Source organism: Panthera onca, chromosome E3 (genome assembly GCF_046562875.1).
Source record: "Panthera onca isolate mPanOnc1 chromosome E3, mPanOnc1 haplotype 2, whole genome shotgun sequence".
Lineage (NCBI taxonomy): Eukaryota > Metazoa > Chordata > Mammalia > Carnivora > Felidae > Panthera > Panthera onca.
In genome coordinates, this window is record NC_138354.1 from 41,098,406 (window position 1) to 41,123,371 (window position 24,966).

Below are 24,966 nucleotides of genomic sequence, written 5' to 3' on the forward strand. Positions count from 1 at the left end.
CCACAACAGCAGGAAGGAGCCCGGACTCCTCTCTGGAAGCGGGCAGTCGAGACTCACCAAACGGTGCAACGCTCTCTTCCCGCTAAAGCTCTGTGCTGTCACAAAAGAAACACTATGTTAACACGTAACGGGTTTTTACTGTTCTACACGGATTCCTACGCGAGGACTTTCAGATCTGTTGCTTCTGAATCCGAGGAAAGCGAATAAGGAGACCACGCGCAGCACAGAGGCTCCCGGGCCGGTCCATCTGCAGACCCCGCGGTTTGGGACCTCCCGCTCCGGAGGGTGGCTCCGCTGTCATCAGCTACCACGCTCCGCAGTATCTGGGCCTGAGTCACCTCGAGCCAAGGGCTCCCACGTGCCAGAGGACATCTTCCAGCGCCCAGCTGGGGGCTCGGGCCCAGCCCCACTGCCTGCTGGGTCCCACTGGTCGCGCTGCCCCCAGGTCCTGAACCCCTGGTCTCTCAGGGACCCTCCCCCCTGACGGTGGCCGGCCCCTCCACAGTGTGAGTTCCGACTGGCCTCCAGGGGCGACCACGCCACCACATGCCTCCGACGTCCACAGGGACAGAAGCTACACGAATGAACGCGTTGCCACACAAAGGGGTCCCCACGCCTCCAAGGAAGGGTGGCCCCGTCCCGCCAAGACCTGCCCAAGGTTGAGCAGGCACCACAGGCCTGGGCCTGAGGGTTCAGGTGGGAACGGGTCCCACCCTTCCTGTGGCAGGCCCTGGCTGTGCTGGGCCCTGAGGCGACCCTTCCCGGGCAGGAGCCCCACAGCCCGCCCCCACCCCTGCCTCAAGGGCTGGCTGCCGGCAGAGGGCCACACTGTGTCTCTGTGGCTGTAGGAAGCCAGCACAGAGGAAGCTGGTGCTTTCATAATAAATCCCGTAATTAGGGAATCCCCGAGCTCTGAGGAGCGCGGGCATGTGGTCGCCTGCTGTGCCCACGTCTCCGGGTTCCCGCCGCCAGGCGCATGGCGTGCTGCCCAGGGGAGATGGGCACAGCCCTGTGGGTGGGAGGGGGGCCCGGAGGGCGGGGACCAGCCGGAACCTAGGGATGCCGAGCTCCGGAGGAAACGCAAGGGCCGTTCTTTGCACTCGGACATGGAAGACACGTTTGGAGGAGGCTCTGACACCCCCTACCCCACTGGCACATTTCTGGAAGTTTCCACGAGGCTGAGGTTCAGCAGCGTGAGGCTTTGCAGTACGGCTGCAGGCTCCACGTGGAGTGGAGGTACCAGGGAGGCTGGACCGAGGTCAGCAGGAGGGCTGAGGGAAGGGCCGTCGTGGGGTCTGGAAAGCTTCAGGCTGGCCAGGGCCGATCCTGGTTTTGGCCTGGCCTTCGCCCCCCACCCCGGGCGCCCCCCCTAGGAAACCGGTGCCCTCCAAACCTCCAGGGCCTCCACCCACAAGAAGTGGGGTGCTGTCCAGGAGGCATCCATGAGGAAGAGGCTGCTGGGTGACACGGGGCCCCAGAGCACACCACGGGAGAACGGTTGGGCAGGCACCAGTGTGGGTGGAGAGCTCTGGACCATCTGGGGTGAGACCAGGATGGGGTGGCCAGAGCTGGGCTGAGGCCTCTGCACTGGGTAGGGGTGATGGGGGCTGGGGAGGATTTGGGAAGGGGGTGGGGGCTGAGCTGGACCTGGGGACCCGGCCAGCAGGGCCCCACGAGTTGCCTGCGTGGGGCTGCACCGAGGGACCGAGGCAGCTCCTTCCTTCCCCAATCAGTGCACAGCCTGGTGGCCCCAGGGCTTGGTGGTCAGGAGCTGCAAGAACCAGGGCAACTCCTCCTACCCCCGGTGGCTGTGAGGGACCCCCTCAGCCCAGTGCCCTCCCGCTGTTACCACGGGGACGCCCCAAGGCTAGGACACAGCAGTGGCTGGGCACGCCCACACAGGAAACAGGACAGCAAGGTGTCCACCCCCCCCCCCCCCCCCCCCCCCGCTCGCCCCAGCCCCGGAGGCCCTAGGGCCCTCTCGCTGCCGAAGCCCCGCCAAGAACCCTCTGCAGAGCATGTGCTGGCAGGGGACACCAGAAGGGGTGCAAACCCGGTTGGCATGGCAACCAGGAAGCCAGCCGGGGCCTCAAGCAGATTGTTGAGCGCCGGGAGAAAAATGTATTTCCTAATTAAAGTCGGAGAGACAACGGTGATTCTGGGGCAGCATTGGTGACTTGGAGAGAACTCTGCTCAGGGGAGCGGTTTAGACGCTTTTAATGACCTGGTCCCCGCCCCCTCCCTCCCCGTGTCTCTCTTTTACGGTAAAACTCCAGACAAGACCAGAGACCACAGCAGAGTCGGCCAGGCTGCCAGATTCCTCAAAGCTCCCAGGTCCCACGGGCCCGCCCCCTGCAGCCCTGCTCCTGGGGGGCCAGGCCGCAGACCCCCAAAGGGCCGGAGGGCATAGGGAGGTGTCCACCCCTCTTGAGGGAGCAGGTGGTGCCTGGCTGTCCACACAGAGATACGTGGGGGGCGGAGGGCTGGCTGGGGGTGCTCGGTCCAGAGGCGAGGTCCCCCCTCCCCATGCCCACCAGGCAGCTGCAGTGCGTTGGAGGCGGGAGGCACCCTCGGAGGTGGGGGGGGGGGGGGCACCGTCTCTTCCCGCCCGCCCTCCAGAGCTCTGCAGATAAACAGTCTAAATTAGGAATTAAAACATCCCTTGTTCCCACCAGCCGGCAGGCCGTATTTCAAACGTGCAGGAAACACCCCGGCCGCTGCCTGGAGCCCCAAACTTCCTAACATAATTCTGCAAGATCTCCAAGGCAGAGGGGAGGGGGCTCGATGGGGCACAGCTCAGTCACCTGGGGCCAGGACTATCTGAGCCATGGGGCACAGGCTGGGGTCCTGGGGACACACCCCTCCCCGCGCACACTGGAGTCAAGCCACCCTGCCCCGGCCTCCCTTCAGCCCCCAAGAAGAGGGGCAGGGGAGCGCGTGGCCCCACAGCTGGGCTCCTCCAGCTGGCCCCCTGGGAGGTGCCTGGGGCACCGGGTGCCCATTGGTGGAGGGCACGGCGCTGGGAACCACCACCCTCCTGACCGCCCGGCTCTCTGCCCAGGAGGAGGCCTGGGTGGGCACGGGGCAAAGACTCCCACGCTCACGCACGGCCTGGGGCTCCCCTGCACTGAGGCTTCCTGCCCCCCCCCTGCTCCCAGTGGGACCTGCGGGGGCCCTGCCTGGAAAGGGGCACAGCTCTGGGACAGAGGGAGCTCCGTGGCGGAGAACAATCCTCCGACAGAACTTAGGGCCTCGCTCCAGAGTTCCAGACGCCTGGCCCTGAGCTGGGGGCCGCCTGCTTCGGCAGGGGCCTGCGGGTGGGCCTGGAGGCAGGCAGGGGAGGGTACTGCGGCTGGTAGGGGGGCCGCCACCTTCCTGGGGGTGGTCCTGGGAGAGGACCCGGGGCCAAGGCAGAGATGGGGGGAGGCAGCGCGTCAGGAGCTGAGAGGCGGGGTGTGGGGGTGGGCTTCTCTGAGAGCCTCCTGTCCAGCATCTGAGTCTACCCCAGGGCACGAGGACCGGGTGACTTCTGGTGCGTCTGCTCCAATCTCTTCACCAACACCCTACGCGGGGCCCCTGTCCCCCCACACCCATCGGTCCCAGCCACAGTTGGCAGTGTGCACACGCCCACAGCAACCGTGAGAGGGACGCGGTCTGACCCACAGGGGCCAGACGCCAGGGTGCATGCCAGGGACCTGGCCCTGAACGCCACCCAGTCGCCTCGGGCCGGTGTGGGGGGGCCACACGGCCCCCGCGAGACACCCATTCTCAGGCCACTCACCGAATGTCTGCTCTGACCCCCCGGCCACAGAGGAGTCACAGCTGCCCAGGACCTACCACCGCCTTTGACGGAAGGCCCACTTAGCAAGTTGAAGTCGACATTCCTTCCGGAAGCAAAACCTGACGGTGCTCAGAAGCAGGACTGAGATCCCAGTGGTGAGAAAACACGGGCTGTACAGACGCCCACGGGGCCCCCCTGCACGCCTGGATGCAGCTGGACAGCAGGGTACAGCTGGCCCACCGATCCTGGTCTGATGTGGGGCCCCGGTGGCCCCAGGCATGAAGCCACCAGGCTGCCAACTCCAGGGAGCCGGCCAGGAGCACGTGGCCACGAGAGGCCCCTGGGGGACCACCCTCTGACCTAATGGCCGACCCTCAGCCCACGGTGTCAACCCAGGGAGGGGACACCCTGAGGGTGAGGCGGACTGGTGGCGGGGACAGGGAGCCACTCAGGCCTCGTGCCTCTGCTCCCTGCCTGCACCCATCCATCCAGATCCTTCTCCACCACCCAGGACCTCACAGGCCACCAGGTGGCCGTCATTACTGCGTGTGGGATAAGGCACCAGCCTCCTCTCTTCTCAGGACAGAGGTCCCACGGCCTCCTGGTTGGCGCAACGTGAGAGTGTCCAGGCCTCGTGGGACCTGAACAGACCGATGCAACCACGGGCCAAAGAGTTCCAGCAGCGACGTAGACAGCTGAACATGTGACACCTCCCTCCCTTCTCTGCTCCCCACTCCCCAGTGGCCCCCTGACATCAGGAGATCACTCTGCTATCTGCAATTCTCTAGAACCTTCCCCACATCCTCTCTGCTGTCCTGAGCACCCCTGAGCCATCAGCCTTAGGCCTGGACGGAAACAGCCTGTCAGCTCACCCCAGATGGGTGAGGGGTAGAGGGGCGGGCTCTCCAGGGCCGGAGGCCTCAGCCTGGGCTCATCTCCACAGGCTGCTCGGTGGGTGGGGGTCCCAGGGGCCCCAGGGAGGGCTGCCTCCCCCTTCACCCGAGGTCAGTAGGACCCCGCGAGAGGCATGCTCTACAAATGCAAGCCCTGGGCAGGGTCACCCAGAGGCTGGGGCCAGCACGAGACTGTATATGCAGCTGGCAGGGGCCGTGAGAACAAGTGTTGCCCCAGTGAGCCCTATTTTAGGCCCGCAGCTTAGCTGCTCACTGCCAGGGTATTTCGGAGCGGGGTGTTGCCAGGGGGCCCCAAGGCGGGTAGCAGAAGGTGGACGGGGGGTTTGTGTCTGGAGGAGTCCACATGGGCCAGGAACTACGTGTCAGGAGGGCGTGAGGGAGGCTCGGCCCCACTGGGAACCCTGCCCTGTGCTTCGGGGGACCAGAGATGGCAGGACCCAGCCAGGGCTGCTGGGCTCTGGAGAGGTGCCTTCCAGAAGTTCCTACGTTGAGATCCTAGCTCCTACGACCTCAGAACGGGATCATGCTCGAAGATGAACCTTCCAACCAGCGATGCAGGTAAAACGAGGCCGCTGGGCAGGGACTCTTGTAACAAGAGGAGACCAAAACAGACACAGAGGAATGACTACGTGACGACAGAGGAAGCAGACGGGCACCAGCCCACCCAGGAGAAGAGTCTCAGGAGCCCGCCCGCCTCCCCTGGACCGCGGACTTCTGGTTTCCAGCATCGAGAGACAGTAGATGTCTGTGGTTTAAGAGTCTGGTCTGGGGTTCCCCCATACAGCAGCCCAAGCTGATTAATACAGGGGTCGAGGCTCCAGGTCGCCCCCAAACAAGGCAGCCCCACACAGGAGTTGGGAGACGGTGTGCTCAGGAGTCTAAAGGGCCTGGTGCTCCCCAGGAGAAGGCTGAGTGGGATTCAGAGCTCATCCCCAGGGCGTGAGGGAACTCTGGGGGGAATCAGGGCCTATAGAACACACTGGGTATTACCCTGATGGAGACCTCCATTCCTACCAGAGCCGCCTCCTCCAGGAAGCCCTCCCTACCGACACCATCGCATCTCCTATGGGACACAACCTGGGCAGAGCCGCCTACCTCCCCACGTAGCACCCACTCAGGCAGCCAAAAGGTGTCCCAGAATGACCCGAGAAAGAGCCAAAACCCCAAGTCAGGAGCCTCCCTGTCTGGCTCAGGGTGGCAACATGGTGCCTCCTGGCATGGCTGAGCCCTGGGCAGATGGCCGGACTACCGGGAGCAGAGTCCACCCGCTTCACATGCCTGTGCTGAGACCGCCCCCCCCCCCCCGCCCCGGACGCCCACTCGAGGGGAAGAGCCAACGAGGGGATCGGGGACACCCACACGGTCACCCATCACAGGGAGCCCCGGGCCTCAGGCTGGCCGTGGCAGCAGGCTCCTGGGGGTGAGGTGTGACCGCAGATGGTCACTGTGGGCATTCCTGCCTACCCACCCTTGCCTCGGAGGAGTGTGGTCCACCTCTCAGGATACAGGTGTCCACGCTCCTTCTAGAACGTTCTCCCACCACCAGGTCTGGGGCAGACAGATGCGTGGGGGCCTATTTCCCACGGCTGAGGGACCACGCGTGTGGCCCCTGGAGGCGGGGGAGGGGGGACGGCAGGTGGCAGGGATGCTCATGGAGATGGGTGTCCGAGGAGGTGGGCCGGGGGCTGACCGGATTCGCTAAGTTGCTTTATGTAACTCGGGCCAGGCCAGGAAACCGGAGCCGGGCTGGGGATTAGTGACAGGCGTCGCCATGGCAACCTGATTAGTGGGAAACACGTCGTGTTTGGGAGTGCAGCTCAGCTCAGCAGAGGTAAAAGGAGCCCCAGAGATTCATTAGCAACAGGGTCCCATGGCAACCGCACCAAGCTCATTAATAATTTTTTCTTATTCCAAGTGTGGGTGTTGAAATTCTCCAGAGAGCTGAACGGGAACGGAAGCCGGACGGACACACACACGCACACACGCTGCCCGGCGCCGCCCCGCCCGGGGCTCCACACCAGCACACGCCTCACCCCACCTGTGCGCCGGTCTGTGTGCCAGGACACGGCGCCCGGCACCCGCGTGGGCCCAGTGGCCCTGCCCTGCCTGGGCGGTCCCTCCAAGGGAGACCCAGCTCAGAAGTGTCGTTCTGACCCCGAGTGGGGGTGGGGGGGCTGCCAAGACCACCTCCCAGGGGATGCTCGTCCTTCCCATCAGCAGGAAGGAAGGCGGGGAGGGTCCTGCTTCACCGGGCGTCAGGCGCTCCCCGGCTGCCTCCTCTGGGAGGACCGCCAAAGTTACGGCAGAGCCTCGGGCTCAGAGAGCCCAAGTTTGGTGGGGCAGAGGGTTAGCACGCACGCCCCTGAGACGTCCCCTGGGACACAGCAATTCTGCTCTCAGGTGTGCACCCCAAAGACTGGAAACAGAAACCCGCATACGACCGTGCGATGCCCACAGGCGGAGGCAGCCCCAGGGCCCCCAGGGCTCGCTGTGGTGCGTCCACACAACAGGACAGGGTACGGCCACCGAAGAGAACGAAACCCTGGCAGGCGCCGCTGTGTGGACCCGCCCAGAGGACGTGACCTCACGGACAGAACAACATGTAAAGGGCCGCACGGCGAGGGATTCTATTTCTGTGAAACGCCCGGAAGAGGCAAATCTGGGGACAGAACGCTGACCGGTGGGGGCTGGGGGAGGGGACGGGGTCTCCTTTTGGGGTGAGGACAAAGTTCCAAAAATGATGGTGATGGCTGCACGGCTCTGCAGAGACAGTAAAAAACCAGTGAATTCCGTGCTTCTGCGCACGAGGCGCGTGAGGTGTAAATTACACGTCAACACGTCTGTGAAGGAACGAGCGTCTGGGCTCCGAACTAGGGAGACCGAGCAGAGACCTGCCCCGAGCCTCAGCTTCTCCCAGGACACAGAACTCGGGTGACGCCGGCGAGGGGCTCCGCACGGCAAACGGGGCGGTTCCCCACCCCTGTCCCTTTGCCCCAGGGTCAGAGGGGACCGGTGCCTGACCCGCAGGGCACACCCACCTGCCGCAGGTGGGAACACGACTGGCAACCCAGCACGGGCCCCCACCTCCGTGCTGGCTGTGCGGGGCGGTCTGCCCCTTGGCCCGTCCTGGCACCGTCCCAGAACACCGGCAAGTGCAGGGAACCCCTGCCACTACGCAGCGCGCTGGGTCTGGACTGGGAGACGGAACACTTACCCTGGGGGCACGCGTCTGGGAGGCGGCTCTGGGGCAGACACACGGGGAGAGTCCTCACCCGGGGCACACCGGCCCGTTCCACGCTCCGGCCGTGCGCCGCCATCCACGCCATAGTGCAGCCCATGACCCAATCAGTAGCCACACACACCCAGGGGCTGCTCTGTCACTCTGTCCCACTGAGCAGGCGGGCGACGGCTCCAGCCCCGAAGGGAGATCGCAAACACGGCAGGGACGGGCGGGAGGCCGGTACGTCGCTGGACTCTGGACACCAGGAAACCGTGATGCGTAGTGATGGTGGCCCCTGTGCATGCTGAGGGGTCAGCCTGGGCCCCCCCCCCCAAGCCCCCAGGGCCCAGACACCCCTCCTCTCTGCCCCAGGGCCCCGCCCCACCAGGCCTGACCAAGGCTCGGCGCGTGCAGGGCCAGACCCCCTCCCCGAGTCCGCCCAGCCTCTGCCTGAAGACTCCCAGGGTCTGTATCCCCCCTCCTTGTTCAAGTGACCCAGATTTCATGGTAGATTAAAAAAAAAAAAAAAAAAAAAAGGCTCTGGAACGTTGAGGAAGAAGCGTCGGGAATGCCCAGTTCTAAAACGAGACCGTAGTCGGCAGATTTCACTTTGTGAGCCTCTGTGCCGCAGGCCCAGCCAGCCAGCCGCGCCCCCCGTGCCACTTCTGACCTCCGATCACATTCTTCAGACTGTGGCACGTGCCCCCAGCCCCCAAACTACCACAGCTGAGGGGGCTCCCAGGACACTCCCGACCCTCCAGGTAGACCGTTCCCAGGGGGTGGCCCCCTGTCCCTGCCCCAAGCCCCCACCTTCAGCGTCCTCCTCACCGTGACTCCTCCTGCCGTCCCCCCCGCCAGCACCTCAGTTCCCCGCATGGGTGGGCTGTGTGAGGTGTCCTCTGGGTCCTGGAATGGCCCCTGAACCAAATATTCCTGGCCCACACCTGCAGGGCACCCACGGGCTCAGAACCTCAGGCGCCCGGCCTGCCATGCCCGAGGGCACATCAAGGTCTCGCCAGACAGGTCCCCCTTTCAACACCATGGGACGCACGGTGCCTCCCTGTGGCCAAGCCAGTACGGCCGCCCTGCCAGTGGCCCGGGCTCCGGGCCGTGTCCTAGTCCCCCTCCACGAGGCGCTAATGCAGGCTGACTCATCGGACTGCGGCCGGCTGGCGACCGACCGCTGCAAAGACAAAAGGCCGCACGGCGGGGCGGACGATGGCGCGTGGCCCCCACCTGGCCCAGGGGATGCCCTCTGTGCTTCCAGACACGGGTTCCCATCTCTGTGGCAGGGCAGGGGCTTCAAGAAGCAGTGGGCAGGGCCAGCTGTTCAGTGGACACCCAGGCCACATATACGCCAGGCGCCCCCATCTAGAGGGAACAGCCAGGGCTCTCTGCCCCCCAACCCTGTGCCAGGTCCCTGACCCGACCCCCTGCTCATGGCCACCCCAGCACCCGGAGGCACCCCTCCCCCAGGGGACTGTCCAGATTGTCCTCGGCCGCAGCAGGGCCCGGTCTCACCTACCTGCCCCTGCCACACAGCCAAGCACTGCCCTGGCACCCCGAACAAGGCCCTGGGAAGCTAGGGGTCCTGTGCCTGAAAGGCAGGGAGCAGCACTGTCCTCAACCATGAAGCGAGGGCTGGGCTCTTGGGGTCGTGGGAGCCCACCCCAAAACGGAGGCAACCTCTTCTCTGGCCACCCCGTGGGCAGGGCCACTCTGTGGCTTCTCAGATGACAATGTGCCAAGGCCCCCCAGAACCCCCACTGCCCCAGAACGGGTCCCCAGCTGGGAATCCGGCCCCGATACCGTCAGCCCCGGCACCACTGTGGCCGTGGGACCTAACTGTACCCCCGGGGATGCACGAGAGCCCCTGAGAACACGGGGGGGGGGGACCCTGGCTGAGTGGGGACCTCAGACTCTCGGAGAGTCTCCCTTGTCCTGCGGGGAGAGGCCCGAGCAGCGGAAAGGATGGTCCAGGGCATGTGCTCGACACCATGGATGACACTCCCTGGGGGAAGCCCCCCCAGGAGCCCCCGAGGACAGGAACACACAGCCACGGCCACTCCCTGCCCGTCCTCACGGTGGGGCCTACAGCAGGAGGGACACCCCAGGCCGGGAGCCCATGCCTGCCTCGCTGCCTCAGACGTCAGGAACACATATTCCGTCCACCCCAAATCGCTCAGAATGACTGATTTCACGGTTGGGTTTCCCTCTCCCTGGGTGGCTCCTTGTTGCAGAGCCTGACGAGGCACAGGTGACTGTGATTCATCCTAAAAAGGACTCCCTCCCGCTAAGACGTCCCTCACCTCGAGGATCTCCCCCCAGGGGGACCGCAGAAGGCAAGCCCAGTTGGGGGGGGGGGGTGCCAGCTGGGGCAGGTGCCCTGGGGACCACGAGGGAGGAGGGGTCCAGGTGCCCCCAGGTTCTGATGGCTGTGGAAGCCCTGGGCAGCCCTGGGCTGCAGACACATCACCCCAACATCTGCCTGCATCTTCCCAGGACCTCAGTCTTGGTTCTGAGGACACAGCCATTGCCCCGGGGCTCCCCCCTCTCCAGATTCACCTCAACCGCAAAAGCCTGACTTGCACACATATCCACGTTCCGAGCTTCCCCGGAGATGTGAGTTTGGGGGACGCTATTCAAGCCAGCATGGCGGCTCACACGTGCCAGCTAGTGTGGACGCTGCGCCTGCCCTCTGCCCACCGTAAGCACACACCCTGCTTGCCCGACTCGAGCACCTGCCCCGGTGCACAGGAGGGGTGCCTCCTCGCCTCGCCCCAACACCGCTGCCCTCGTGTTTGTTTCCCTTCACCCCCTTCACGGTCTCCCTGGGGCCAGCGAGGACCCGTCCCCAGGCCGGAATCAAGGGCAGAGGCCAAAACGCACACACGGCCTGAGGGATGTGCACGCACCCCTTTTACCAACACAGGGATCGCCGTAACCGAGTGGAAAAGGTCAGCTGAAGGCTGGCCACTTGGGCTGCCCCAGAGGCAGTAGGGGTTCAAAGGTCGCCCCCGGGGCACTGAGTGGGTGGGGTGGGTGGCGGCCTTGGGCCTGGGTCCAGCAACACTCGCCATGTGGTTCCATGCCCAGCGTTGGAGAGCCTGGAGCGGGGGGCGGGGGGAGGGGGTCCGGGGGGGGGCTCGCTCCTACAGCCACCACCTGGAGGGTCAGGGGCTGGAGGGGCTGGTCCCTCCGGGCCGGCTTGTCGGGCATCCTCCCGGGGGACGTGCCGTACTCGGCCAGTGGTCCAGACGATGGTCTCAGGGTGGTGGCCCAAGTGGCCCCCACCTCTGATACAATGGTGGGGCCTGGCATCAGAGAGACGCCCACCCCATGCCCCAGGCTCAGAGGCCACCTCCGCCTGGCTGCCTTGGACTCCAAGGACCCGAATCCCGTCCACACCACTGGCTCTGCTGCCTACTGGGAAACACCCCCGCCTCTCCCTCCTCCGTTAGCGTGTCCCAGACTGCACACCCCATGTGCAGACGGGGGACGGGATGGAGAGCAAGTCCAGGGTCTTCGAGGCCCTGTCGTCGGCTAGCCGGAGACTGGACTGGGCCCTTCAGCACCCGATCCGGGGCCCCCAGTGAACCCCACATTATCAATGACCAACAAGGACGATCAGATGTGACACAAGGGGAAACCAAAGAAAGCACGGGGCCACCACCACCTGCACGAAGGGACCATTAACCCCCTTCCTTGGCGGCCAGGGAGAGCCAAGGAATCGTAGAAGGCCCCGGGGCCTTCCTCCAGTGGGGGGACACTGGCTTCAGGCCTGCCCCCTGCAGAGATGCTGTCCCCCCGCCCTTGCGGCCCCCAGGCCAAAGAGGAGCTGAGACACAGGGCTCCTGCCGAAGACCACTGAGGTCCGGTCCAGAGAACAGATGCTGAGCCCTGTCCACCCCGATGTCCCCACTGTGCCCGTACTCTGACTTCCCCTGGACGTCAGCCTCAGCAGGGGGGGAGGGCAAACAGAGTCCAGAACAGAGAGGACAGCGTGACCACACCGGCTTGCTGCCCCTGGCCCGGCGCGTCTTTGTGCCAAGGCCAGGGTCAGGCTCTACCGTGTTCCAGCAGGACGGGCCGTGTGCCCACTGAGGAGAACCAGCGTGCGCGTGCGTGCCCACACAGACAGGTGCATCGGGAACGTCCACTCCCTCCCTGGCCTAAGCCGTCCAGACGGACGAAGCTGCGGCCTGGCCTGGGTCCATCCGACACGCGTGAGCAGCCAGGCCTGGAGACCACCAGCCGCACCCAAACCTCAGGAGCCCGGGCAGGGGGTTCTGCGGTCCCCTTTCTGCCCTCAGCTTTGGCGAAGAAAGGCCGTGGTGGAGGCCGGGGACTGGGGAGGTCTGCTCTGGGACACGGACCTGGTCCTCACACGCGTCGCAGGCAAGGAAAGGGGCTCGTCCAGGGCCGACACCCCCCAAGAGCCAGGAGCGGCCCCCAGCCAGAGACGCAGGCGGCTCACAACACAGAGCTTCCTGCTGCTGGCGAGGACACAGGCGGCCCCCCCCTCCTCCGCCTCCCCTCCCCCCCGCACGCTCTGACTTCGCACACTCATCAGCTGCCCCGCTGATCACAACCCGGGGCCCTGCCAGCCCGTTCCCGCGGCAGACGAGGGCGAGGGCTCGGCGGCCCGGCCCGACTCAGGGAAGCACACCCTCACCTCCCCCGCAAGGCGTGCGTCTGCTCCGTGCGGCCCCGCCCCGGGCAGAACGAGCTGCTACTCACTCGGGGAAGACAGCGCGGCAGAGTGGCCCCCATCTGTCACCCGCGGCAGGCACGGCGCTCTGGGGATGGTGCCCAGACCCGCTGCCAGCTCTCGAGGGCCAGGCTGTCTTCCCCTGCACCCCATCCTGTCTGGGAATCCAAGGCTCCGGATCACCGCGTGGGGCCTTCGCCTGACTGCACTCCCCAGGTCCACTTGCCGGGGAGTCGACCTGGGCCCGCGCAACTCCTGGGTGTCGCCGCGGTGTCAGAATTAACCACCAAGGGAGGAAGGGGGTATCTGGCTCCTCTGAGGCTCCCCCCCACCCCCGCCCGCTCAAATACCCACTCGCAAGCAGAAAGAAAAAGGACCTTCCTGACTGGGCCTCCCAGGCTGTGCCGCCCCCTTCCAGGGCGGGCTCTGGACACAAACAGGACACCACGTTGGACGCCCCGACCTTCACTGCTTGGGGCCCAGCCTGGCTGCCCTGAATCCACCCCTGGGATGCCAGACAGGCTGGCCCATCCCCCGCACTCCTTCACATCCTCACTCTGCACTCGGGAGTCCTGCCAGCAACCCCGGGAGGCCGCTGTCTGGCCTGCCGCACCACCGGCAGGCGCGGGGAGCGACCCTGGACCACCCCGAGGGCTCCACCATGCCAGGGAGGGCGCCCAAGGCCTCCCTCGGCCAGACCAGATTTGGGGGGTCCGAATGCGACACCCACACAGTCCAAGGGCTCGGTCTGGGTGCTGGTGCCGGCTACGCCCTCACCTCAGTCCCGCCTCCAGGCCTCTGCCCCCAGGGCGCTCTGTACCTGCTCTTCTCTCCCTACCTCACCACCATTTCCCCCAGCCCGGTCTCCACACTGCCCCGACCTTGAGAAATAAGCCCCAAGGCCAGCTGGAGGCAGAGCCGTTCCCTGAGACCCAGGCCAGCCCGCCATCCTGCCTGCCATGCCCACAAGGCTTTCCTAGCCTTGGCCTCCTGCCTCTCCCTTACCTGGGCCTCCTCGCAAACCCCCAACGGCTCCAAGCTTCACGGATACGTTCCCCCTGCCTCAGGACCTTTGCTTGTGCCATTTGCTCCCCGGCCAAGGACGTTCCTGTCCACGTCCTCCCACCCAAGTCCCTGTCCACTAAGCTTCTAGCGCGCCCCTGACCCCCAGGCCCCAACAGCCTCCACCTGGCCCACCCACCCCAACGCCTTCACTGAGATCAGTCCAGCCACACTCAGCTGCAGAATGGCTAATGGCCACACCTGGTCTCACCGTGACACACGCACCCAGCACTGACTCTGTGCTTCCTGGCCTCCGCCAACGAATCAGGCCACCAGTGAGCTCAACCAACACCAAATGCTGCCCTAGCTCAAAACCCCGTCAGGGCTGAGGTGCGGGCCCTGGACAAGCCTGAAGTCTAGGCCACTGCAGAGAAAACAAGCTCTCGGCCGAATCCCTTTCTGGGCAGTCCCAGGGCACCAAAAGCAATGGGGACACGGCCTGGTCCCTCGAAGGCGGACAAAACTCAACTCACACTAATTCTCCTTCCGAGGCCTGCCCCCCCTCAAAGGCTGCTTTCCTGTGGGAACCAGAAACCCATAAAAGCCTTCCTTTTCTTTCTCTACCACCAGCTCCTACCCATCCACACAGCCCAAGCCAACCTCACTTCCTCCAAGAAGCCCTCCTTAGCAACCCACAGAACCCAGGGAGGTGACACCTTACGGCCCAACTCTCACTTAGGAGAAACGGGAGCTCAGGTCAGTGTTCAGAGCCCTCCCCCTCAAACCCTCCAGGAGCAGCCACACTAAGAACATGACACCCCCAGCCCTGCCTCTGACGAGTACTCCGAGATCCGCCTCTCCACCGCTGCCCTCTCAGGTTTCGGGGACAACACCACCTCCCCGTGAAGCCCCCACCACGATACCCCTGTCTCAGCTGGGGGAGGGCAGGTGTCTCTGCATCTGATCCCCTCCGCCCAGCCCCAGAGAGATGCTCGGGGTGAACGTATGCCCTCGGGACCTCCTTCTTCACGAGCCGTGAGCTTCAGCCTCAGGGCCGCAGGGACCTGGCCTGCAGGCTGGTGACCGTGGGCCTGGGGCAGATACGCTACACCCCGGCCGGCCCAGAGGGGCGAGGCCCTCACACTGCGCACACCATTTCTGTTTGTGTCCCCTAATTCTACCCGGGCCAGGATGGCCTTCCCATCTGCCCCCCCCCCCCCAGGGGGGTTTAGTGCCTGCCCAAGAGCCCCTCCCGGCCTCTGGGAAGATGCCCGTTCCCCTGGAAGGGCCGGCCTAGGGACGCCAAGTCCAGGGAAACAGACACACTGGTGCCAGACGAGGGCCCGAATCCAGGAACAGCACACTGGGATGAGAAGGAGCTCGGAAGAGGCACCCCAGGCCTGCATCCCCAGAGCACACGCAGGAAGCCCCGTGTGTGCGTAAGACAAAGTGCTCAGGGGATCACAGCCACGAGCTCAGGAAGGTGCACCTGTCCTGTTCCCGTCAGGTTGGTGGGGACACAGCGGGCTGCGGGACGGAGCGGGGGCTGCCCCGCGTCAACTCCCCAAGTGTCCTGGCCAGGACACCCACACCCACCATAAGCCCCAGGCACGGGTGGCGGTTTAACAGCCGGAAGCACGGGGTTCACCAGACACCTTCAAAACGCTGGACTTGTCCGGCCTCACGCCCCTGCCAAACGCTGGGACCTGTGAGTCACACAGGGCTCACCCAGCTCTGCCCTCCAGCAGCCGTGTGACCTTGACGCGTCCCTCTGGCTTCTCCGAGCTCTGTGCCGAGGTGTGTTCGGCCCCCGGCCCCTGGAGGTGCACGCCACCCCTGAGCCCCCAAGTGCCTCCTCGACCACAGCCTAGTCCCTCGACACCTTTGCCGGGCTGCAGCTGGCCTCCCCGGGGGCCCCCTTCCCAACCGGTAAGCGTCCCCGGAGGCCCCGCCCGGCCTGGGTGCTGGGACCGCAGCAGCTGCGTCGCGCGTCGCAGGCGCCTCGGAGTCAGGAACCCTGGGCGAGCCCGGGCAGAACATAACCCAGCCACGCGGGCTACAACACACAGATCCCACCCACCTCCCTCTATAAATAAACCTGTGTAGGAGAGACAGCACTTGCCCCAAAAGTTCCAGCACGGTTATATTTTCGAAAAGCAAAGTAAATCAATGAGGGCACGGGCTGCCCCTGCAGGCTCCCTCGCTCTGCGTCGGAGGCCCCCTTAAGGCAAAAACAGATCAGGCGCGGTCATTTGCGCCGGGGTCATCCACTTAGTGCTCCCAAAGGGTCGGGGGGCTTAAGGAAGGCCCCTTCCTGCATTCCACTCGCTGACGGGATCCGGGCTCGGCCCGGGCTCCACGGACGTCAGCTGGGATTCTGCCAGCGTCTGGAAAGCAAGAAGCTGCTGCACGGAGTGTGGGTTCCCAGAGCAAACCCAATTACCCCATTTCCCTTTGACTTTGTCCTCTGCAGCGTGAGAGGCTCCCCAGGATGGGGAGGGAAGCAGCCGGAGGCGGCGGAAGTGCCCCGTGGCTACAGGACGCCCCACTGTCCGGCCAGGGCCGGCCCTGCTGACCCAGGGAATCTCAAGTGCTCCGAGCAGCCGTGCTGAGGCCCCGCAGACCCTTGGAGAGAACCGAGCCCCCCCTGTCCAAGCGCGCCAGCTTATTCTGAGTGCCCCCCAGGGCTGACGCACGCCCCCAAGACGCGGCCCTGTATCTGCTGGAGGTCAGCGGCCGTCCCCGAGACCAAAGGCCGTGACGTGCCCACCCCGCATGACAGATGCAGAATTTGCACAGAGGTAAAATGATCCCAGGATCTGAACCCCTGACCGCCCCCCCCCCCCCACAGTTGGAGGAGACAGTGAGCTCCCCCGGCTGACAAACCCTCCCCCTCCAGGGTGGTCACAGGGAGCACACACACAAGGACACTAACCCAGCCCTGCCAGTCCCAGCCCCCACGGCCCTCTGGGCTGCAGCCCACCTGCGCACGGCTCCCCACCGCACCTTCCCTGCGCCCAATAACACAAACAACCTCGTCAGACGCCCTCAGGGACACAGCCTGCCTTGAAGGCCCGGGACACCCAGCACCCCCGGGGTCAGCCTCCAGAGAACGCCCGCAGCCAGGCACGGGGGCTGTCAGAAGAGACAAAGTGCAGGCCTCGCAGACTCTTTCCCTAGCTGGTCTCTGCACGAGCTTGGAGAAGCCGGTCCCGTCCCAAACCAGGGCCTCGGGGCACAACCCGCCACCACACCCACCACTCCCGGCAAAGTGTGGTGACCCGGCCATCTCCAGGTCAGAGTCCCAGAGAGAAGGCCAGGCCGGCTGCTGTGCTGGAAGACAAGCCTGATGTCTGGGGGGGGGGGTGCCCCCCGAAGGCCATCACGGGTGCAGAACACAGGCAGGCTCTGAAGCCTGCCGCCATGCCTGAGGCCGGCCTTGGGACCATGATGACCTTCTTGACAACCAGAAGGTAAACTGGACTCAGCCGATGTTTAGATTTCGGAAAAGAGGAGCATGGGTTTTATTACTTTTCTTCCGTACAGATTCTTCTTTCACGTTTAATATTTACACAGTTAAACACACAAGGTAGAAAAAATATACACACACATTGCTCATTTTCACCTCGGTCTCCATTCTGACAGGGAAAGTTTACAGGCTGGTCCCCACCTCCGTCAGCCTCCTGGCCTCGGCCCTGTCCCCCACTCCACGGACCCTGTCTGCCCAGTGTCTCCCTGTGGAAGGGCAGGAAAGCAGGGCGCCCACAGCCCGGCCACCTGGAAACCACTTCCCACCAGTAAGAGCCAACGTTCAGGATGGACAGGACCCCACTGAGACAGTCCCCAAAGGTCACCTGCTGGGGGGCCACCAGACCAGCTATCTGCATCCCAGAAGTGCCGACCCAACGCCAGTCTAGAACCTTCTCTGCCACTCTGGCCAAGAACAGAAAAGGGGCCCCTTCCCAGGGAAAGCACTAGAAGAAGGGACTCCACAGTGCAGAGCCAGCTGCGTCCCTGCCCCCCACCCCCAGCTGCGCATGACTTAAATCAGCCCCAGCACCGAGTTCAGCCTGGAAAGGCGAGTTCACAACCAACGTCACGGCATCTCTCCCTGGAAAAGGGCCGGCCGCCGCGCACCGCCTCCGGCCCCACCGGTCGATCTCCCGCGACGCTCGCTCGGAGGCGCAAAGCACAGGCTGGAAACTTTGCTCCCCTTACTCTACTTCCTTCCGGCCTCCCCCTCCCCTTCCCCGACAAGGGTCCCGCCTCTGATGGACATTCTGTCGGCCCCGGGGGCGGCCTTCCCCTCCTGGCCGCCACCCACGGGAGCCCTGGGAGTTCCGACTTCCCGCCCCGCCGACCCCTCTCCTCTCCAAGTCCGTGATGGCCTCGCCGCTTCTCTCCCACCCTCTCCCATCCCGGACGGACTCTGGACCCGAGACACTCCATTCGGGCACGCGGGGACGCCCCTGGTGCTCCCACTCCCGTGCCCTACGCTGCCCGTGCGCCCAGCCCGCTCCGGCCTCGCAGGGGCCACACAGAGGAGGTCCCGCGCTCCGGACCCCACGCCTTGCAGCCCGGCTGCCCTGGAAGGATATGGGTTACAAACCAGCCGGAGACACCAGCTGCGCGGCCGCGTGGTCTGCCCGAGGCAGAAGAAGACGGTGGCCGCCAGCGCCGGGTACGGGACGGGCTGCTCCTCGTCGGCGCCCAGCTCCGCGCCGCGCTCGGCCGCCGGGCTCTCGGGGGGCGACGCGCCGGCCCCGGACCCCGGCTCCGCCTCCCGCCCCGGCGCCCCGGGGCTCGCCGGGGACGCCCCTGTCGCCACCGCCGAGCCCGCGGCCGGAGCGCCCAGGGGCACTCGGACCTCGTCGGCCGCCTGCGCGCCCTCGGTCATGGTGGCAACGGGCAGCACCTGCGGGGTGACAGGCGGTGACCGCGACCCGGGAACGACACTCCTCGCCCGCCTGGGGAACGGCGGAGCTGCGGGAACAGCCGCGGTCGCCGGCATGTCTTTGTCTTCCCTTATTAGAGACAAATGCGCCCCCCGCCCCCGCCCGCCCCCTCCCTCCGGCGAGGGCTGGGCCGCCCCTCCCCCATCGCCGGGGCGGGGGGGCCCCAAGGGCGCCCTCGCCGGCTCCGCTAAGTTGAAGAGGGTCCCGCCGCGCAGTGGGGCGCGCGTCCCCCGCCGTGTCTCACCTCGCTCCGGCGGCCGGCGGCGTCCCCGCGGGCATCGCCCGGGCGGCGCGGTCACCGCGGACCCGGCACGGCGCTCGGCCCCGGCTGGAGCGCGCCGCCCCCGGCCCGCGCCCCCGGCCCCGGCCCGCCGGCTTCGGCTCCCGCTCCGGCTGGCCCGGCGGCGACGGCGGCGACCCCGGGGCGGAAGGGGACCGCTGGGCTGACGAGCCGGGGACGCGGGGCGCGGGGCCGGGGGGCGCGGGGCGGGGGCGCGGGGCGGCGAGCAAGCCCGGAGCGTGTCCGCGCGCGGCGCAGGAAACTTCGGAGTGAGCGGCGGAGGGCGGGGGCGGGGCCGGCGCGGGGGCGGGGCCGCAGGGGCGCCGAGAGGGAGGGGCCGCCCCCGCCCCCGCCCCGAGGCACGCGCGCGACCGACCCTCCCCCATCGCGGGGGGCACCCGCCCGTTCCCAGGGGCAGGGAGGGCGGGGCTGGACCCCTCCGCGCCCCCCACCCCCTCTCCGGGCGCGCGGTGCGCCAGGGGGCGCGCGCGGAGAGGCTCGGCGGGGGGCGGGGAGCGGCGCCAACGTTCTCCCCGCCCCCCGCTGCGGGGGCGGCCCGAGCCGCGGAGGCGGGCTCTCCCCTCCCCCTCCCCCTCCCCGCCGCCGCGCACCGCCCCCTACACCCGGGCGAGGCGGGCCGGGGTCGCCGAGGGGGCGGGGCCGGGCGGGCGTGGGCGGCCGCGGCCGTGACTGCTAGGCTGCGTGCCCCTCCCCCTCCGCGTGTGTGTTTTGGGTGTGACCGTGCCCGTGTGATGTGCCGCTGTGTCCGTGGGTGGGATTCTGGGTGCGCCCGCAGCCGCATCTCCCCCAGCACCCGCGCGCGCGCGCGTGCGCGCGCATACATGTGGCAGTTTCTGCGAACTTGTCCCGTGCCCACCCCTCCTGGGTGGGGACACGTGAGACCCTGCGGCCGGGCCGGGCCCTCCTGCAGCCCCCAGTCTCTCACACTGAGCACACGCAGAACAGGTCACTGAAGCTCCTGTGTTCCAGGGGTCCTTCCATAGAGGAGTCCTCGTGGGACCGTCGCTACCTCAGCGCCTGGACCAGACCAGGAAGGCAGGCCCCCACCAGGCACACAGGGAGACCTGCCCTCCGGGTGTCAGAGGAGGGGGTGGGGGCCGGGCCGGCTCCTGACTCCTCCCCACCCCAGTGCCCCGCCTGGAGTCAGAACCAGGACCACCGGTCACCACGGGTCACCATGGGACTACTGCTCTGGGAGCACCTTCCCCACCCCCCCAGCCAGCCTCCTCGGAGGGGCGGCTCCCTCGCTCCTGCCAAGCCCTCCCGCCCCCCCACCCCCCACCCCCCACCCCCCACCCCAGTTAGCGTGCAGAGCCCCACCACCTCCGGACAAAGAGCGGGCAGCTGGCCGGTCCTCACATGCTGCTCCAGGAGCCTTAGGCCTCACCGGCTGCTGGGGTGGCAGGGAGTGAAGGCCACCTGGGGACTCCCAGACCTGGCACGGCTGCCGCCCTGGGCTTCTCCACCTGCAGGGGGGGAAGGTGCTGTGCGAGGTCTCGGGGAGGCCCTGGGGGCAGCTGCGCCCTGGGAAAGGCACAGCACTCTGTGGGGTGGACGAAGGTACGGGAAGGCGTGCCCACAGTAGCTGCCGGGCAGGCCCCAGGCGGTGCCCTCTGCGCAGGCTGCTCACCGCTGAGCGGCACCCCCTCTTGTATATATGAACTTTTCAGGAAAAGGAAAAGATTTACTCTATTTTATAAATGCCGCTACTTAGCGGCCGAGGGCCACAACCAGTAATTAAAGTCCTCAGACAGCAATTAGGGCTCTGGCCGCGAGGAAGAAGGCTCTGGAAGAGCCCAGGGGCCTAGACCTCAGCCCTGCAGGGAAGCTTGCAAGGATGGGACAGTCACAGAAGCCGAAGCAGGTCCTTAGGCAAGGGTCCCTGGATCCCCTGTTCTCCACACTCCTTACAATTGAGGGGGAAGCTCCAGATGGGTTTCAGCTGGAGGCTCTTCGTAGTTTGCTGGACAAAAATTAGCGAGAGGTCAAATGGGTACCGGGCCCTGGGAGGAACTGGGGACCCAGCGACAGGGACCAGTCCAGGCGCTGTTCTTGTTCCCCGAAGCTTCATTCCAGCAAGGAGGCAGCCAGTAACACATCCTTGGATGCAGGATGAAAACATTTACAAACTGTGTTAAGTGCCATGGAGAGCTGAGAAAGATGGGGAGCAGGAGACATATTGAGAACAAGAAAGCAGCCAGAAGAGGAACAGAGGGTTATTCCCAGCAGGGCGAGCAGCCTGTGCAAAGGCCCTGTGGCACACAGGAGATGGCTGAGGAGTAGAAAAAACCAGAGAGAGCCTGGGGTACCTATGTGCTAGGCCAGCCTTGAGGTGGGGTGCTGGGGAAGGGGAGGGCAGGGCACAGTTTCCACGGGTCCCTTGGCACAGGGAGAAAGCTGCATGTCATTCTGAACGAGACAGACTGTCACCCTTTTCTGTCACGCTCTGTCCTCTGGATGTCTGCAGAAAGGGCAGAGCCATGGATTTTTTAAAATAGACATTATTTTTTAAAGACAACATCTGTAACCTGACAAGGCCCATAGCCTTCAGAAACCCCGTGGCCCGTTTACAGACGGGCGGGGCCGTGCCGTCCCTCGAAGGGGCATTTTCTACCTCCTACTATCTTCCACTCCATCTGACCGAGCTGAGGGCCCGCCAGAACCGGCCTCCCAAGGCTCTGCCTCCCCCGGGCTGGTGCTCACCGACTCCCGCGTTCCCAGCATCCAGCGGGACTGCCCCCAGGAAGCCACGGGCTTGCACCGGGCCTCCATGAGGCTCAAGGTAGCACAGCCGAGGCCGGCCGTCATCGGCGAGAGGGGGTCTGCCCCACGAGGGGGTAGCCTCGCCCGGGAGGGAAAATGACGCTGAAAACGCCGAGACGGTAATACGTTCACGTTGCTGGAAAGGAATGTTCAGGAGACACGAGGCATAGGACGAGTTGGAAATTGGCATTAAAATTGTTTAATTAAACTGTACAGAGTGTTCAGATGTATTGTCTTTTAAACCCTCCAGGCCTCTGGAAAATTTGGTTCTGCTTTTTGCTATTTACTCTGTTTTTTTAAGGGCAAAGCTTTTCCTGGACAAAGATCTGGCGTGTGCGTGGGGTGTGGGGGAAATGGCCCCTTAGCTCAGTGGGAGGAAAGTAGAAACAGGCTCCGCCCCCCTGGGAGAAGGCCTCAGCCCCTTGAGGTGTGTGGCTGTGGAACATTCCGCCTGCCTTGGGGGGCCCTCCGCTTTGACAGTCCGGGCTGCGGGGCAGGGGGCAGCGTGGCCACCTCTGTCAGGACCCCGGGGGCAGCCTCCGGAGCTCAGGGGCCTGTCCGAAGCTGCCTCTGCAGTGCTCACCTTGCCGTCTGCTGGCCCTGTTTGCTTTCTGGGCCAGACCGTGGCTTCCTGTGGGGTTGGCCCGTGCCTGTCCCAGGTGGGTGGACAGGAAGGGCTTAGCCCACGCGAGATTGGTAAGAGCCATGGCCAGAAGCCAAGGCTTGGGGAGGTGACACCTGGGTCACCCGGCAGGTGAGTGTGCCGGGCCGGGGTCCTCGCAGCGCGGCCGCTTGGTGGCTGTCGGGCACGAGTGGAGGTGAGCCCCACTGAGCCCTCTGGGGTGCTGAAGGGAGCTCAGGCCTCCAAGCAGGGGCCTGGGCCGGCAGGCGGCCGACCCACCTTGACCTCCCCCAGCCCCTTCGAGCCCGACGCCGAAAGCCAGGCCCACAGGTGCTCCCCTTACTGTGCGTGCGGCTGGGCCAGGCTCCACAGAGGGTGGCCTTCGGGACGGGCAGCCTGGGCCCCTGCCCAGCCAGGCGGCCTCCAGTGACAGGTGCTTCCCATGTTAAAATACACGTCGTCGGGGTGCCTGGCGGGGGCTCAGTCCACTAAGCGTCCGACTCTTCATTTCGGCTCTGGTCAGGATCCCAGGGTCACTCAGCGTGGAGCCTGCTTGGATTCTCTCTCTGGCTCTCTCTGCCCCTTCCCCGCTCATGCGCTCTCCTCCCTAAGAAAAAAACAAAAGAACAAGTTGCCCAGTTAACTTGGAACGGCAAAGAATGAATACTTTTTAGTACAAATATATCCCATGTAACGTATGGGACGTACTTGTACTAGAAACAGTGTTTATGTCTGAAATTCAAATGTAACTGGGTGTTCTGTATTTTCTCTGGTGACCTTCCTGCCGGCAGCAGGAGGTGAGGTGTGACAGAGCTGGGAGGCAGACCGGGAGGACTGAGTCAGGCGCCTTCCGTGGGGCCCCAGGGTGCTCACCCCAGGAGTCCGTGCACTCTGAAATAGGCACCGGGGAAGGGGGTGCTGTGCTGGGGCGGGCGGGGGGCACCTGACTGGCACCAGCGAGCTGGCCCTCGCCTACCTGCTCACACGCTACAGGCTCAGACGGTTCGGTTCCAGCCCCAGGCCTGCCAGCTCAGATCACCTGGGGTCGCTGTGGAGGGGGGCTGGAGGCCATGGGGTGTGGCTTCGGCCCCCCAGTCTCCACAAGCAGGTCACTCCGAAGTGTGGAACCTTCCAGACCTTCATTCTGCAGGTGCACAGCTGCAGAGGGGGCTTAGAGCCCGAGCAGGTGGGGCGGCTGCGAGGTGCCTGGCGCACAGCGTGCACGGAGGGGCGGGCGCCCACTGGAGGCCGAAGGTGCCCGCGCTCGATTTGGGGCACCCACCCGCCAAGGTGTGCGTGTGCACCACGGGGCCGGGGGCCCGGGGACTGGCTGGCAGTTGGCGGTGGGGGGGGGGGGGGTCCAGGGCCTCTCAGCATTTCGGATGTGGCCTCGAGTCTCAACTGGGAGCGGTAAGGTTTCCATATTAGATGATGGAGTCTTAAATGGAGCTGAGCACAGAATCTGTCCGTTTTGTTACAGGTGGGTTGAAAGGTGGTGGAGGGGCTACACACCCTCACCATCACCGCGTGTGGGGCTTACCCTTTCCCGTCCCTCTCCTCCTCCTGTCGCTGTTGTTCGAATACGCGGAGCTCCAGGAGGGTGGAGAGAAGGTGGGGGGCACGGCTGCTCCAGGCCCGAGTCTCACTCCCGTCTGCGGGAGCCCTGCCCTGCCCTGGACGTGCTGTGGGCACAACCCACCGAGGGGTTTGGAACGTCTCCCGAGCCCCAAGGTCCCTGGGCCTGATAGAGGGGACGGAGACCATGCACACGATGCAGCATCCCTCAGCCGCGAACAGGAGTGTGGCTCTGGCCGGCGACCTCGTGGGTGGACGTGGGAGAAGCATCTGCCTTGCAGTTCTGTCTACACCAAGCGTCCGGAACAGGCGCAGCCGCAGCGAGGTCGCCACGGGCTGGAGGGAGGGGGACGGGGACGAGCGTCCTTGCGGTGATGGAAATGTTCTAGAATTGTTCTAGAATCGGACATCCTTGTGAATGTGCTGGGAACCGCCCGCACGCTCTACACTCCAGGGGTGCGGCGCGGGGGGAGTGAGTCGGATCTCCGGAAGCCGCGGGGCTAGAGGGAGGCCCACGGTGATGGACCGTCCTCAGCAACCTGACGCCCTCGGGGGTGGCCTCCCGGCGCTTGCCCATCCCTTGGGATCATTGGCGGCCTAGGGCCTGGGGAGACGGCCCTGCGGCAGCATCTGACAGGGGTGGACTCGCGGGAAGGAGTCGGGGCGTCTCTTGGGTGGTTTGGGTGGGATCTCCTTGGAGGGCACGTCCCAGCCTTGAATCCAGGGGTGCAGCCCCCTGGGTGTGCAAGGGAGCCAGGGGGAGTGCCCCCCAACAAAGTCGAACCCGAGGGGGAGGGGCCTTGGCCGACGTGGGGTGAGGAAATGGGAGGGGGGGAGGTCACTGGCCAGGGTGCTTCCCCAGAGGACTTTGATGGGGCCGTGGGAAAGCGGGACACCCGAGGCAGATGTCAGGCTTCTCTCCCACCCCCCCGCCCCCATTTCCTCCTCCGGCCCCCCTGCGCGACCGGCCCCCCTGCCTGCAAGGAGCCTGGGCCCGGCAGACTCACTCACAGGGTCCCCGCCAAAGTTCAGGCCTTGGAGTGAGACCCTCAGAGGTCAACACTGCCAGCCCCTCCTCCGCCTGGCAGGCAGTGACTCCCCTATGGACGCCCCTCGAGAACC

General features: G+C 65.6%; 1 protein-coding gene across 4 annotated transcripts in view; it reads right to left on the minus strand.

Annotated features, from left to right (window-relative positions):
* The window catches only part of CACNA1H (calcium voltage-gated channel subunit alpha1 H), a 61,479-nt gene extending 42,222 nt beyond the window's left edge, over positions 1 to 19,257 (minus strand). Inside the window, exons 1-2 of one of the 4 annotated variants that reach the window (XM_078440342.2) lie at positions 18,828 to 19,257; positions 18,227 to 18,543 (exon numbers count right to left, since the gene is read on the minus strand). In XM_078440342.2, coding sequence (XP_078296468.2) covers positions 18,227 to 18,525 — 299 coding nt within the window. In that variant the 5' untranslated portion in view covers positions 18,526 to 18,543; positions 18,828 to 19,257. Of the gene's footprint in view, positions 1 to 18,226; positions 18,699 to 18,827 lie in introns of those variants that run through there. The other 3 variants (XM_078440343.2, XM_078440340.2, XM_078440341.2) reach the window with 3 other exon arrangements.
* Positions 19,258 to 24,966: the final 5,709 nt, after the last annotated feature.